At 41.6% G+C, this 16,654-nt stretch overlaps 2 protein-coding genes across 3 annotated transcripts; both read left to right on the top strand.

Annotated features, from left to right (window-relative positions):
- Nucleotides 1-564: 564 nt before the first annotated feature.
- LOC119891678 (beta-adducin-like) lies at nucleotides 565-10,275 on the top strand. The gene is given in 12 exon segments (XM_038703490.1): nucleotides 565-609; nucleotides 670-720; nucleotides 722-820; nucleotides 1,125-1,268; nucleotides 1,471-1,569; nucleotides 2,055-2,231; nucleotides 3,993-4,238; nucleotides 5,102-5,218; nucleotides 5,325-5,411; nucleotides 5,515-5,641; nucleotides 6,781-6,864; nucleotides 8,846-10,275. Coding segments are annotated over 12 exon segments (1,533 nt in total). The 3' UTR covers nucleotides 9,103-10,275.
- Nucleotides 10,276-11,727: 1,452 nt separating this feature from the next.
- On the top strand, nucleotides 11,728-16,063 carry snrnp27 (small nuclear ribonucleoprotein 27 (U4/U6.U5)). Of its 2 annotated transcripts, none has more exons than XM_038704574.1 (6): nucleotides 11,728-11,918; nucleotides 12,810-12,942; nucleotides 13,355-13,461; nucleotides 14,517-14,596; nucleotides 15,348-15,412; nucleotides 15,778-16,063. In XM_038704574.1, the coding sequence occupies exons 1-6, from the start codon at nucleotides 11,879-11,881 to the stop codon at nucleotides 15,830-15,832; spliced, it is 480 nt and encodes a 159-aa protein (XP_038560502.1). In that variant the 5' UTR covers nucleotides 11,728-11,878; the 3' UTR covers nucleotides 15,833-16,063. The 2 variants fall into 2 exon arrangements, with proteins under 2 accessions (XP_038560502.1, XP_038560503.1); XM_038704575.1 differs by having other exon boundaries at nucleotides 11,729-11,918; nucleotides 13,358-13,461.
- Nucleotides 16,064-16,654: the final 591 nt, after the last annotated feature.

The raw sequence follows: 16,654 nt of genomic DNA, 5'->3' as shown, positions 1-16,654 counted from the left end.
CAAAGATATCTTGCTATATACCAAAAACAAAAGCAGCAAATCCTAACTTTTAAAAAGCTTGAGCCAGGGAATAGATCAGTTTTCCTTGATAATTGACTTAAACTACTAATATTCTGCCAATTGAATGAACAGTTACTCGACTGATTGTTTCAGTTGTAATTATTAGTAAAATAATTTTCTTGGGTTTTAACGGTTTCAGTGTTTAATGGTCTACTCTTGCTCTTTGAGACAGATTTTCTCCCTAACAATAAGAGAGTAGACGGAAACGAGTGAATCCTGGTGACCGTCATTAAAAATGAAAACCTTACAAATGTTGACTGCTGGCAGTTTCATTCACAACTTAGCAAGAAACCCACATGAGGGGGGGGGGAATAACAAGGATTGGAGAAGTTGTACTGCATCATCATAATGCTTGTCAACAATACGTTTGAATTTGAAGCAAGTTGCATGAAGTCCAAGAAAAAATGCATGAGTTTAAAAACTGCTTTTTTATGACAAATGCCACTTATGTTATAATTAGTTCCAGACGAATATCACTGGTGTACACATGTTACAGACCCGATGATGACTTTGCTTCTAGAAGAACTGTGCATATCTGATTTGGAAGCAGTACTGCCAGATCTGAGTTTTCTGAGAAACACATGCAGGCGGTGCTGTGTGGTTTTCTAGGTAAAGGTGAACATCCTGGGTGAGGTGGTGGAGAAGGGCAGCACCAACCTCGGCCGTGGACACAGAGATTTTCAGCCTGCACTCGGCCATCTACTCGGCCCGGCCAGATGTCCGCTGTCTGTTTCACCTCCACACACCGGCCACTGCTGCGGTGAGTCAGCCTGGGCTTGTGCCTGCAGACACCATTACGCCTCTGCTGGTGACGTCCAGACACACATGGAAGAATGAGAGATTTAATAATAACACATTTTAGATCACTGGTGATTAACAAAGTTGGATATTATTCTATAGTTTTTTTCAGCAATTTCAGCGTCGCCTTGTTCTGTGCAAGTCTGATAACATGACATCACTGTCCAGCGTGGATTTGCTTGTAGAGCACATTGTGACTTCACCTTTGTGAATATGAGTCTGTTTCATGACCTTCACTGCCTCGACTGACGGCTAACTGTCTCCAGGTTTCAGCTATGAAGTGCGGCCTCCTGCCTCTGTCCCATGAGGCTCTGCTGGTGGGTGATGTGGCTTATTACGACTACAATGGAGTCATGGAGGAGGAGGAGGACAGAGTGGAGCTGCAGAAGAGCCTGGGGCCAACCTGTAAGGTGAGACGACGTGGATATCATAACCTGTTTAATCAGTTACTGCTCCCACATGGATTGCTGCAGCTTTGGACACTGGATTAATTACTGAAGCTGGTGCACCAGCTTAAATCCATCTTATTCCACAGTGACATTTCTCAATCACCTGCAGCTGTTATAAGGTGGTTTTATTCTCCTGCATAAATGTTGATTTCTCTATGTGTAGGTTCTGGTGCTAAGGAATCATGGCATTGTGGCTCTGGGGGAGTCTGTGGAGGAGGCTTTCTACACCATCTACCACATCCAGGCTGCCTGCCAGATCCAGGTAGTACACACACAGGCACGCTGTACTGACTAACAGCTGACATACTGGAGACAAAGTGCTGCAACTGTGTGAGTGGGAGACTGAGCTGGCATGTGTATATAAAGTATACGCACCAGTCTTACACCTGGGCAGTTGTCCTTCTCTTGATACCCTTTCACTGTAATTCAGCCAGCAGCTCTGCACTGCAGTATAATATGCTACAGTCGTTTGCCAACGAGACACTGCAGCAATCCTACAGGACCAGCAGTGGCCTGTAAGGAAGCAGATACATGACTGTAAGGTCATTTATTCTTCAAATCTATGGAGGTTGCTGTGTTATATTTTGTCCTCTCACAGTAAATATGGCGTACATGCTGCTGAACAAGGCACTATGCTGGTTTGAATTTAAATCTGTGTATGAAGTACAGAGTTGCTGGAAGAGAAAATGAGCTCTGTAACTCATTCCTGAATTTAAAAAAAGGGGGGCCTAAATCTTTTTTTGTCAGGTGTCGGCTTTGTGCTGTGCCGGTGGTGAACAGAACCTGATTCTGCTGGACCGGACCACCCATAAACCCAACGTAGCCGGCACTGTGGGTTGGGCTGGCTCCACCTTTGGGCCCCTGCACAAGAGCCGCGTCGGCGAGCATGAGTTTGAAGCCCTCATGAGAACTCTGGATAACTTGGTAGGCAACAGTTATACGAGAAACGTGTACAGTGAGGATTGACTTCCCCAGTTTTACACTTGAAGTTCACTTTACTCGTCATGAAGAGTGCTAATCAGTCTATGAACGCAGGTGTATAATATCATGAGGGAGCTTTCTAAAGTCTTTGAAAATAAACCTGATCAGGGGCGTCAAGGGCATGGAGCGTTGAGTTTGAAAGGCATTTACCAGGCAGGACAAATGAAAGATGCTAGTGAGGCGCATTATAGGTAGTGTATGATTCAGTGTTTTTGGAGCTTAACCTACAAACTGAAATAAAAGTCAAGATCTCTCACTCTCTGCTGCACTGATTTGAAACACTGTTTTGTTTTTTATTTATTTTAAATGTGTCTCCTGCAACTCTCCCATCATTGCAGTGCGATACTAATTTGCTCGATGGCCCCTTTTTTAATATTTGCTTGAATTTAGAGGGTTTCAAAGTTTGACTCCTTCATTTGTGTGGGAGGTTTGCTGATTCACAAACACTTCATCTAACCAGCTCCCTGTGGCTGCCGCTCCTTTTACCACTCCTCCCTTGCAATTTTAAAAACTGACCCCCAAACAAAAAGCACAGAAAATGTCCATACATACTGTGTAGACCAGCTTTTATAGAACATTAGTTCCATATCATATTTACTATTGTCCAAGTTGTAAATAACATTCACGTCTACATCCAACTACGACTGTGTAACTTTTCTGATACTATCCCACTAAGTGCCTGAAAAGACAAATGACTATTAATGCCTCACATCAGCTGAAGTCCTTTAAGGTACTTTAAACCCAAACGTAGCTCGATATTCTTAACCCTCCAACTTTGCAATCCTACACCAGTCTTGAGTTGTCCAATGATGTGAACGCCAGTCTTAAAACATAGGAATCTTTTCTTATCTCTACCATCTATCCTGTATCATGTGAATGCAGCATAAGCGCTTCTCCATTTCCTGTAGCTGCTTCACAATAATAGCAAGAAAGCCTTTTTGTGGTTTCTGATGGAAAGCTTTTAATGTAAAGCAGCAGCATGAAATGTTTGCATCAGCAATAATAGTTAAAATCCACAGAAAATGCATTACACAGGTTCTACTAAACATAATGAGACTTACTTTCTCTCTCATCACCTACACAATCAGACCAGTTAAAGGTTTGAGTTAAAGATAAAAGATTGATACCACTCATATCTGGCCATTAAATATATAACTACAGCCACCAAGCAGTTAGCTTACCTAGCATAAATACTGGAAATATGGGAAAACCGCTAGCTTCACTCTGTCTGCAGGTAACAAAACCCACCTACCCGCTCCTCTGAAACTCATTTATTATATCTTATTTGTTTAATCCGTACGAAAACAGAAAACTCCAAGTTGTGGTTTAACGGGGGTTTTCTTGTTGCCTTGCTACCTCACAGTGACAATAAGACTCTCCAAAAAATCACAGCCATGATATAGTCCCACAACTAGTTTTTACACTTCAGTTTTTGTACAAATGAAACAAACAAAATATAATGTGTATAAATCAGTGAGCGTAAGAGGTGCTGGTAGGCAGATTTTGTTACAGTCAAGAAATTTATACTACATATGTCCCACAAGTGACACAGCTGTTAAGAGACCATAAAGGAAATGCACATGATTACAATTTGACATGGCATGGTGCAGTAAAGGTGTGTTGTAGCACACCGCTGGAAAGTGGAGTTGATGTTGTACGCAGCATGTATACACCCTAAAGCTTCTTTCTTCTGTTGTTTTGCAGGGCTACCGCACAGGATACGCCTACCGCTTCCCTGTGCTGCTGGAGCGAACGCGGACACGGAGAGAGGTGGAAGTGCCTGCAACCGCCACAGCTTTCCACCAGTTTGATGACGACGGAGTCCACCCGGCTCTCAGGCAGCATCCTTTTGCCCAGCGCCAGCAGCAGGAGAGGACTCGATGGCTCAACACCCCCAACACCTACCAAAAAGTTAGCCAGGAGCAAGCCAGCCCGGGACATCGCAGCACTGTGAGGCTCTGGGAATCAGTACTTTTGATTTATTGAACATATCATGGTATAGAGAAGAGTTCAAGCATGGTCTAAAATAAAGTTGCAGACCAGACATTGTGATGGTTGTAACTGTAGTTCAAAAACGTTGTAGACAATGTAGCATTGTGGGCACTGTGACATAAAAGTTATATAATGTGTCCCGCTCAAAGAGAGAGGGTTAGGTAGCTGTCGGTGGTGATATGTACATATAAAAGAAATGTATAAAGAGGCTGGAGAGCAGAGAAATCAGAACTGGGGGGAGATTAAAGTGAGCTATGAGGAGGAAAGGAAGAAACGTCTTGAAGCTTGTCAATATTTGGAGCTACATTTTAAGACGATGACTATGAAACATAATAATTAACTAACCATCTGATGATTAGAAAATAAATTGGTTATATTTGATCAACCAAGAGTACTTCTGTATCCAAAATCAACGTCTTTCTCTCTGATTCATGAGGAAATTGATGTGCACTGTGGAGCGTTTGTTTTTACTTCCCTGTACCTCAGAGAAAAGATGAAGCAGAGCTGCAGTGATGAGGCCTTTACAGGCAAAAACAATATGAGACTGGGGGTCTTACATCAGTGGGAGGAGCTTGGCTCTCCCTTTCTGTTTTCTCTCCTCCTCAGTCCCTCCCACCCTCCTCTCTCTCTCTCCTCTTCTCTGCATTGCAGGGGAAAGCCCACTGCTCTGTGATGACTACTGCAGTGCAGAGTGTGCCCTCTGGTGGACAAACACCCAGATTGTCAAAGCTGCTTTAAAACAAACTTTATAAGGGGGGGGAATCTAAATTTTCTTTTAAAGTGAATTATGAGATATTGTTTTGACTTTTGCTTGCCCTTAGTGGTTGAAGACAGAAGAGGTGACACAAGCCGGCAGCACATCCATCAAGATGGAGAATCCAAACCAGTTTGTGCCTCTCTTCACCAACCCTCAAGAGGTGATTGAGACACGAAACAAGGTAACTTTTTTCTCGCTTCTGGGCTTTTCGCTCACCCACAATTTTCTGCAAACTGTCACATGAATCACAAATGTTATACAAGAATTTATTTATTGTCAATCATCAGATCCGACAACAGAATCGGCAGGACATGAAGACCGCAGGACCGCAGTCTCAGGTCCTCGCCAGCGTTATAACAGTTGACAGTCCTCCGGTAAGCTGCAGTCTCACTGCTTGCCAAACATCTGTCTCTTTTCCTTTCCACGTCCTCCTCTTGAGCTGCAAAGTTAAAAGCTGTGTCTCTGCTTGTCTGTTAGTCTCCAGTCAGCCCACCTCAAGTCCCACCCGAGCCAGAACCTCCCAATCCCTTCAACCAGCTGACAGACCAGGAGCTGGAGGAGTACCGCAAGGAGGTGCAGAGGAAACAGGATGGAGGGACCGATGGTAAGATTAATTCAACTCAACTCGTCTGTGTCATTCTTAACCATACAACTGCAGTACTATTATAGTAAAAGTAGACGTTTATTCCTAAATTTACAACTACATTTAGTCCTTAAAGCAGTTTTAGAAAATAGATTACCAGTTATTTCCATGCTTTATATAAATAAGTATGTGGGGGACAACATTACACCCATACGTGATAGTTGAACATGACAGTCCAAAAACCAAATGTAATAATCAGATGCAATAGCCTCCACTCTTCTGGTCTCAGATGTTTAGAGCCTTGTGTCAGGGATCTGCTCCCATTCAGCCACAAGAGCTTAGTGACGGGTGATGAGACCTGTCTCAATGAATTCTCGGCGTAGTTTCATGAGGAAAGTTGGCTTTGGCTGGGTAGCCAACTGGAAAGGCTGGTGCTCAATGTGTTCAATATAGCGTGTTAGCTAGCTGGTTATCAATGACTGTTTTGAACTAAGCTAGCTATTTAGACCACCACCATTAAGTTGTCATTTATTTTATCAAGTGATTGGAGATAAAAGAAGCTTAATATATCTATTTACCCTCCTTTTTAATTATCTAACCAACTGCATTATATTGATGTATGTTTGCTTCATCTACTAACCTTTTACTGTCTTTTACTGTGTCTGCATACTTTTGGTGGCTCTATAAAGGCAGCTTACCCCTCACTTTCACAATAAATGCATTGCACACTTCTTTCTAACTTAAAGGTGCTGTGTTTAAATACTAATATAGACTGTGAATTTCAAATTAAAAGTTCTACCAGTTTTCACGTACTCCACCATCCATCATTGTAAGAAATGTTGCTCTGTTTGTGCTGTCTTCTCCATTGTGTGTAAATCATGCAGCAGATTTCCTGCATAAGTCGTGTTGCATGTTGTAAAATGTAAAATGCGTACAGCTGCTGATAGACTTATAATATATATACATTTTAGTCTTTCACTAAAATGTATATATATTATAAGTTAAAGTACTTTCACAGCACCATTAAGAAAACTTGATTTCACTTCTGATGCTCATGTAAACTGTGTTCGCTTTGCCTCACAAATCTAACTTCCTGCACAATTGAACCCTCACTGTCCTTCACTGTGTGTGTGTGTGTGTGTGTGTGTTTGTGTAAATAGAGGAGGAGGTGGCAAATGACAAGGAGTCTCCCCCAGCTACCTCTCCAACAAAGGGCCCTCCACCAAGCCACCCTCCCCTCTCAGGTGAGGCTTGGCAGAGTGCTGACTGTTTGCCCTGCTTGCCTTGCCCGCTGCCTATCTGCTCCGCAGCCTCATGGACTCATGTGCTTCTGCCCTCTCCTGCTTCAAATGCTCACTGGCAACCGTGTTACACCTCCACATGTGCAGCTGATCTCTGGTCTCTGTTTAGTTAAAACACAGAAGGCCTTGTAGTTTAGAAGTATGCTTCGTTATTATTTCTTTCATTCTGTTTAAATATAATAGTCACAATACAGAAATATATGTTTTTGCAAGTACTAACCAAAGCATTCGCAGTACAGAAATATAGACATTAGGGGGAGCAATTATTGAGATGATTATACAGTAGGTAGTACATTGAAGCGGGCTGCGGATAAAGAGGACCTCTGGGTAATCCACAGACCTCACTGCAGAGAGTTTTAATTTGAACCATTTTCTACAGAAGAAATAGTCCTTATGAAAACCATTGACAGCATGTTCTGTGGACTAGAAAGTTAACTCATTCACCTCTGGTAGTACCAGTGATCTTTACATGTTAGATACCTAAAGGTGGTAGCCTGGGAAGCAGACGTATCTGCCGAGCTCATGTTTCATTTGCTCTGGCAGATACGTCTGGTCCCCCTTCCCATTCAGACAGATCTCCACCTGTTTTGTTTTTTTTTCTTGCTTGAAAACAACCCAGCACCACCCCAACTTGCCAGCTTGCGTTTGCTACGTCACACGTTTCATTGCTCTGATTGGTTGTAGGTCTTCCAGTTGTGTCTGTTTTGGTCTTCTCCTGTTGATAAAGCCCCATGGAAAAAGGAAAATGAACGGAGTTTCCACACTTTTGGGAATTTAGGCCCCATCCACACTACGTTTAAAAACGGAGATTCAAAACAAATATGATCCCCGTCCACACCAGCGTTTTAGCTGCGTATCAGAGTAACTACAGACAAAGAATCCGACAAGATTTTTTTTGCATGGACTGATAACGAGCTGGGACTGTTACTGTCTGTAACGCGGGAGTTAAAAGCGACTGTGGGGGTGGGAAACAGACTGGGAGTTGTCGCAAAGTAAATGGTGACATGCACAGTACAAGCGTAGCTTAAGTGTTATTTGCAGGTACAAATATTTTAATAAAAATACTAAATCAAAAACTCTGTCAGTAGCATTGTGTTTCTGCTTTGCATAACTTATAAAACTCAATCAGAGCACCAAACGTGAGTGTCTGCGTAATCGTTTCTAAAGTCCTCCTTTTTTGCCCGTCTGCACTAAAACACTCTTCGGAGTTTTAAAACGGGAAATGGGGTCACAGCGTTTTCAAACTTCTCTGTTTTAGGTCTTCATTTTCACTGTTTAGTCTGGACAAAAGGTGCAAACGTAGCAAAAGGTCTCAGTTTTAAAACAAAAAGGTAGTAGTGTGGATGGGGCCTTAGTCTGGCGATGCCAGGCTATAAAGGCGCAACATGGGGTGTCAGGTTTTTTAGGCAAATGTAATTGATCTTTCTCATGAAGGACATTTTGACTTCACGTAGCAGGAAATACAGGTTCAACTCATAGCATAAATAATGGCTCTGGTACAGCTCTGCCAGCCAGCTCTGGAAGTGGCTAAATGTAATGCAGACATTATATTATTGGTTATACTTGTGTAAGTCAAAATGTCTGGTACACGTCTGTTGCCAAATTTCAGCTCATTGTAGGGAAATCAATTTGTCTCTGTACCTACTGTATCTGTTGTACTCTCTCCCTCTGTATCTGTCTGTCCTTTTCTGTGTTACTTCTCACTGATTCATAGGGCACACTTCTGGTGCTTTGGTCTTGACTCACTAGTAAGTACAGAGAAACAGTATGACAGTCCATTTCCCATTTCACACTAAGCAAGCATGTCCATCTGCAGTGACACGCCTAGCATGTGGCTTTGCGGCTCCACCCCACACAAGATTCTCTGTCTTGTTGCTGAACTTTCTTTGTACCTTTTCTTTTCTTTTTTTAAATCATGGAGCAGAAGAGGCAAAGACCGAGTCTCCAGCCATACAGAACGGAGGTGAGGAGGAGAAGCAGACGACGGAGGAACTGGAGAAGGGGATGAAGGCTCTCACAACCAACGACACCTCCTCCACACCTGCTGCTCCGCCCGCCAAACCACAAGGTGGCACCCCAGAGGGCTCGCCCTCCAAGTCCCCATCCAAGAAGAAGAAGAAGTTCAAACCGCCGTCGTTCCTGAAAAAGAGCAAGAAGCAGAAGGAGAAAGCAGAAACCTGAGGCGCTCAGACACACCAGACCTCGGTGAAATACTACTGTGAAACATTTCTTAGTGTATGACGGAGTAGCAGATGAGTTCACCACATCAGATGTATTGAAACGCAGTCTGTTAAGATGTCAGTCACAGACATGGTGTACTAAATTGCCTCTCAAATACTTTACTCACTAACGCCGGTACTCACTGATTTGATCTATGTGGTGATTCATCTTAAGCAGGTTAAAACACACTGATAATTATTTTCACATACTATTTGACCCTGGTCGGACACAACATTTTGACGCACTACTTTATGTCTCCCACACGCACACACACACACACACACACACGCACGCACACACACAGTCCCTGTATTACTTGTGTCTTATTTTCACCTGCTGTGCTATCAAACCATTACTTAACTTTACTGTATAGGCAGTCAAACATGTTCCTTTACAAACCTGGGATTACTAGCGTGGTCCTGCCCACTTGCCACTCAGAATTTGTTTCATACCATTTTTTAAAAAATCCACTATTTGCCAGACGCGTTGGAAATTTAAGTTTCCTTAAATTATGCACCCCTTATACATGTATAGGCACTTGACATATGTATATTGGCATTCTAGTATTTGTTCATCATCATAGGCATCTTCTCATCATGATTTGGTTCTAATTATATCAAGATAGATGTTGCAGGTAAACTATGTGAGCACAGGTGTGCAGTACATGTAGAAATATACTGATAGCTACTGATTGTGCTCTTCTGATCGCTGGTGTTTGTGTAAAACTATCAGCCTAACGACATAAATACAGCAGGGACGAGAAAGGGAAAAGAAAGCGGGGAAAATATACCGGCTCGCAACAAAACACAAGCCGCTATAAATGCCACTATAACCCCAAAAAAGGAAAAGAAAGAAGCAAAGTATTTGTTGCTTGCCAGTGCAGTTTGAAACCCAGTAATAGCAGATACTGAAGGTACTAAACATTCCACTTTTCTCATTTTCTTTCAAATGTATGTGTGCAAAATGCCTCTAAACAGTTGTGATTGTTTTCCGTTTTAACCAGTAGCTGTTATCAAAATGCTGACGTGTGATGTTTGCTCATTGTTATAATTTATTTTATATTAGAATGTGTAAGTGAGTGTTGCAAGGTTCCCATGTATCCGTCATTAAAGATCAAGTTTGATTTAAACCAACTGGACGTCTAGTTTGTCTGTCTTTCTCTGATTGATTAGCTTGCACTTCTTTTGCTTTTGCTGCTACAAATGTAAAAGTAGCCTTGCTGAGTGAAAAGACTTGCCACAAAATTGCAAAAGGCAAATTTATACTCTGGAAGATGGACAGTATAATCAATTTTGTTTTCGCTGACCAGGTAGCATACGGTTGCTTACACATACATACGCTTTAATCTCCTATCCACAGACATTATTATTGCAATTATCAACTAATACATAGTATTATGTAATATTAGTTTCTGTATTTACAAATAGTTGTTTTTATATTTTATTTCTATCAATAGTTTGAGTACTATCCATTATTAGCTGATGCTGGAGTTTGGACCCAACAGGGGCTTTCTTTTTCTTCTCCCTGAGTTTTATCTGTCAACTCTGTGTGCCATATGAGGCTGGGGGCCCAAATCAGTTCTTTTCTGTTCAGGAAATATTACACAGAAAATAACAGTACCATTTCAAACTTCTGATTGGGTTGGCAGCTGACAAAGCTGCCCGCCATGAATGTGAACAACAATATTCGCTAATAGAATAAAAGTGATAATGAAATAAAGAAATAATATATACTGTAGGCTAAATATAAATAATATGTTGAGAAAAGTGAAACTTTATCCACACACACACACACACACACACACACACACACACACATATACACAGTGGGGAGAACAAGTATTTGATACGCTGCTGATTTTGCAGGTTTTCCTACTTACAAAGCATGTAGAGGTTTTATCATAGGTACATTTCAACTGTGAAAGACGGAATCTAAAAATGCAGAAAATCACATTGTATGATTTTTAAATAATTAATTTGCATTTTATTGCATGACATAAGTATTTGATACATCAGAAAAGCAGAACTTAATATTTGGTACAGAAACCTTTGTTTGCAATTACAGAGATCATACGTTTCCTGTAGTTCTTGACCAGGTTTGCACACACTGTAGCAGGGATTTTGGCCCACTCCTCCATACAGACCTTCTATTCTTTATAAATTAGAGTAGAATAAACAAAACAAAACAAAAAAAATACTACTTTATTAATCCACATGGGGAAATTAATCTTCTGCATTTAACCCATTCAAACACCCCATATACAAACACACAGCCATGCTGGAGGAGCCTGAGGGCACAATGTCAACCACAACCTTCGGACTACTAGTTTGCTTCTCTTACCTCTGGGCCTCTGTTTAACCTCTGTTTCTACCAGCCCACCCTAATATTATATAGAACTTCAGAACCTTATATCAAACAACTTACACTGACTCTCGTTACACTGATTCGATACTCTTTGCCAATGCAGCCGGCTGCACCCGGCCCTGCCATATCCTACACCACAGCCCATAATGTGATGTTATGAACTGTCCCCCGAACCGGCAGAGGGCGCTCTTCTGCAGAAAGGTCAGCGGAAGCCCCGTACAGTCTATGATAGAGAGCCTTTGTTAAAGTAACAGCAATCAACGTTTAGAGTATAGGCTGCAAACAACCCGCGGTTTGTTCATAGTTCTCACCAGGAATTACTTTCTATTTCGTGTCATTGGTCTACGAGGGTAAGATTTGATCTATAAGGGACATGGGCCGGAGCAAGAGCCGAACTCCTCCACCGAGACGAGGTAAGAAACTTGAGTCAGGTATCGTTAACGTTTACACTACGCAGCTATGGCTATGTGGCCGTTAGCTGCCACAACGCTGTTTTCTCTACACCGGGAGAAAGAAATGAGAACAAATGTTAATTAACTTATTTTCTTTCCTTAACGCTGACTTTACACCTTAACACGTGACTCACTGCGTATAACTTGAATGCCACCTTTTTCTAACGCTCTAACGTAAAGTTAGATATTCACGTAACGTTAGCTTAGTTATTCAAAGGAAGCTAACAGGAGAACTCTAAATTACTCTAGATGTGGGCTCGATGCTTTTCCGAAGCGATCGATGATATTTGGCTGGATGTCTTTTTGAGTAACGTTATGCCACTGTGTTCTGTGTTGTATTCTGGTTGACCTGGACCTCATGATGGAGCAGTGATAGTTTTCCTATAAAGAGTGTTTGGTCAGAGCCATATCTTTCATGCACAACAACAACTGTAACGTTATGCTGTTGTGTTCTTGCATACTCAGTAGAGTGATCAAGGGATGGAGAGTAAAAGAAATGTTATTATATATATATATAATAATAAATGCATAAGTGAACAAAGTATTGGCATTTTCGGAGCATATTACCTCTCTGTCAAAATCTGACGCCAGCCACCTACCAATACCTTTTGCTTGTGCACATTTGTAAAAGAAAACTGTAGGTGCAACACTAAAATAGGACTCACTTGGTGCCAGTAACATTTTTACAAGTTGGATGACTATTAGGATTAGAATGTTAAAACATGTTGCAGAAAAGTCCAACAATGTGAAGGAGAAAATGCAGTGTGTGGATGGCAATATTCCTTTAGGTTTTAAATTCCCAGATTCCAGTTTGCTACTAATGTCATGATCTTGTTTCCTCCTTTCCTGTAGAGAGAAGGCGTTCCCACTCAACTTCGCGGGAGCGTGAGCGAAGGCGAAGGGAGAGAGATCGCTCTCGCTCTCGAGATCGGGACCGAGACCGGCGCAGAAGTCGCTCACGATCTCCTCACAGGAGGCGCTCGAGGTGAGGAAACGCCTTTTGCAGTTTTTGGAACACCGATAGTTTTCTCTTTGCCACCGTTTCTGTTTTTTGTGACCAGTCCATTAATTTTTTTTCTTGCTTCTGGTGTGCCATTTAGTTTATGGCCTCTTTAAACATGTAGGAGAAAGGGTTGGGTATATTGTCACCAAATATTAGTGCTAACCTACTTCAGCTACTACCTATTACCAAAATCATCTGATCCCCAAATCAGATAGGGCTTAGTGATTTGTGATAGAAAAGCATTGTCTTTTCAGATAGTTTGCAGTGCATTAATGGTGGTCTTTGCCCTTGAGAACAAGCACACGTATCTGCATCCTAAACAGACTTTAACAAACCATGAACAATATTCAGTAGTCGAGGTAACCCTCCTGCAGCCATATTTATTTTCCCTCAGCAGGTCGCCTCCTCGACGTCATCGCTCCTCCTCCCTCTCTCCTACAAGGCAGAAAGATGACCGCAAAGATGTTAAGGACAAGCCAGCGAAGCCCATTCAGATCTCAGGTATTAGATGAATGATATGCTTCTGTTCTTGCTATATTCATATAAATTGAGGAGGATATTCAGGAGGGAAATGAAATGAGCACCGAAATGAAAATTCTTGGCCGAAGCCAAAACTGAATATAAAGAAAAACTTTCCAGAATACTGAACAAAGTTTTTCTCACTTTTTTCCATTTATTTGCATTGCATTAATTAAATAGTCAAAATGAGCTTTTTACTCAGCATTTCCCACAGGATTTGGAGAGACTATGGTGGGTGGGTCTGAAGCCTGATAGGGTCCGGTAAAGTAAAATACATGTGTGTCAATTTACTTTTAATGGACACATGTAACATGTTTTATACTTTCACTAAATATAATCAAATCTTATTTCGATACTGTATAGACACCTTATTTTTAAAACCAGACATTGTCACATGTGTATCATCGCGCAAAATTCATCAAGTCCGACCCAGTTTGATAAATAATGTTGTATGTGGTTCTCGTATCACGTAACTTGAAGACTTCACGGCCTCTCTTCAGGTAGGACTCTCATACTGCAACACTTGTCTTTGTAAAGAGAGAAACTGACAGGATAAAGTCGCTAACCTGCCTGTCAGCTGGCACTGGGCCGTTTCAGTGGATTTACCACAAAGGCTTGAATACATGTGCACTCCAAGTATAGGTGCGGCTAGCTTAATCGCCTTGTCACAAACGAGTGACGGAAATACTCAAAGTGGGTAAGACCGTTTTTCTGCCTTTTCTAAGAAGTCAGCCACAGATGGTGTGGATGTGCTGGGAGACAATTCAGCAGAACAGTGTCTGCAAACGACAATTTTTGCGTCTTTCTCAGACTCTTTAAAATGCTTGCACACTGCCGACATGTCAACGTAATTGTTGGTCAAAATTTATTCGGCCTTTTGACTTATTAGGCCGAACACCAAAAGAGCTCTTTTTTTGCTATTTTTGGCCGATTAATTTCGGTGCATCCCTAATATTCAGCTTTTTTGATGTGACATGACAAGTGCAGCATTGATGTTTCTACCAGATTTCAATACCATCATTTTTTTTTTTTGACAGAGGAAGACATGCAGGGCAAGACAGAAGAGGAGATTGAGATGATGAAACTGATGGGTTTTGCTTCCTTTGACAGCACCAAGGTGAGAGCAGTAGGGTGTCCTTTGTTACCACAAGGTGGCGCAGTTTATTTCAAATAAAGTTCATTGCACTCTACAGCTGAACTGAAGACAGGCCGACTGTTGCATATTGCATTAATTTCAGTCAGCTGCCCACTTTTTGGCATTGTGCTCTGAATTTCCACAAACTCATCAGTGCAGCTGGAGTCACAGAGTTGGTAGCTCCTCATTATATGCGGTCACTATTCATGTGTTTGACCCTTTGCCATGCTTTTTTGAAGGTATGATGAAGGTCACGTCTCTATTACTATATTAATTATGTATTTGGGGGGGGGGTGCTAAAAATTATACAAATCATAACTTTTTGTACTGGACAAAAAGCTAGACCGCCAACTTCAAACTAAATTTACATCATATTCTTCACAGCAGCTGAAAGTGTTTCACTTGGAAGCAGCTACAGGCATGTGATGTTGAAGGAAATGTTCAGTTAGCCACTGAGATGTAACCCCTTTTTTGGTACAAATGTTGGACTAAATCTCTTGGTACTCTTCAGTGGATCAACAGTTGGACATTTACTGTAGTTTAGAATTTATTAAAGTTTTGCAAAGGCGTATCTTCCAAATGATCCTCACAAACTACTTTTGTGAATAAAAGGAGCGATGGAAGTCAAGCCGAGACTTCTACATTTCATTGATTAGTAACATGTCACCATTGAGCTTGAACTGTAATATGTGATGTTTTGAATGTGAGAGGCAGTAACGTTGTTTTCAAACAGGGGAAGAAAAGTGAGGCATCAGCTAATGCACATGCTATCAACGTGTCCATGAAGAGAAAATACAGGTACGTCAACAAAAACAAAACAATGTTTCCACTTGTGTGGTTTATTGATTGCGCAGCATCAAAGCAGTGCTGCCCATAGCCACAGACAACTTTTGAAAATCTTTCATTAGCCCTTGTTTTCTTATATAGTGATGTTTTCTTATTTGAACCCCAGCTGTTGGTCAGGTTGCTGAGTTAAAACGTCAACTCCTCAGTCCCCTCACTGTGAGCCCTCTGAGCATCAACCACAGTTATTGTAGCCAATCACCTCCGCAGGTGTTTCTATGCAGACATTCAGGCTCTCCCATTGGTGCTCGATGATGTAATCTGCAAGTGTTGCGAGGGTAACAGTGATGTAATGTTTTCTCATATATTTATTTTTTTAGGCAGTACATGAACAGAAAGGGTGGATTCAACAGACCACTGGACTTCATCGCTTGAAAGTACCTGAGAAACTTCCCTCCATTGTCCTCCTCACAATAGTGGATGATATTGAGCAATTTCCTGTTTTGTTTGCTTCCTTTTTTTTTTTTTCATGAGTAAACACATAAATGTAAATAGAAGTGCTTGAAGTGAGCCGGGCTCAGTATTGATAAGGACACAATGCATGGAGCTTTGTGTTGTTGAGGCGTGTGTAATTTTTTTTATTTTAAATAAAAGCATTTAAAAATGTATGGTTGCATTACTGACTATGACAAAAACAATAGAGCCATGATATGCAGGAACATTTTCTGATGTATAATTGTCAATTTATAGTGACACTAAAGTGTTTAAAGGGTTTATCAGTCAAGGATTATATTTAGTCCTAGACGAAGGACGTGTTTCAGCAGACAAACCAATTCTGTGTTGTCGCAGTGTAGGTCCAGGGTTTGTGCTCTGGCTTTAAAATGGGCATCCGTCCCAATCTGAAGCAGGATTTTACAGCTATCATGTTTCAGAAAGCCGTGGGCCGGCGCCTGCGCGGTTATATGTTTAGCGATAGGATAAGCGAGAAACCAATAAAAAGAGAGCATGTGAATCTGGCCAATCCCTGAACGCGAAATAAGACAACATCGTGGCAGCCAATCATCGCCATACACCGCGAAACAGCATGGCAGAGAGGCGTGTCCTCTGTCAGAAGCGGGCGTTGTCTCTTTAGCTCGTGGGCACTGCGGCCAATAGCTAACAAGTTTATCAGAAAGCAACCAATCACGGTGCACGAGCGTGTGCAGTGCAGAAACAGCCAATGTGAATTAGAACCAAAATGGCTGAACCAAGCCCTCG

Source organism: Micropterus salmoides, unplaced genomic scaffold, assembly GCF_014851395.1.
Source record: "Micropterus salmoides isolate LMB-PRFRI ecotype aquatic unplaced genomic scaffold, ASM1485139v1 Ms_hic_scaffold_7, whole genome shotgun sequence".
NCBI classification, from domain to species: Eukaryota; Metazoa; Chordata; class Actinopteri; order Centrarchiformes; family Centrarchidae; genus Micropterus; species Micropterus salmoides.
The sequence above is the reverse complement of the archived record's forward strand: the minus strand, read 5'-3'. Positions and strand labels throughout refer to the sequence as shown.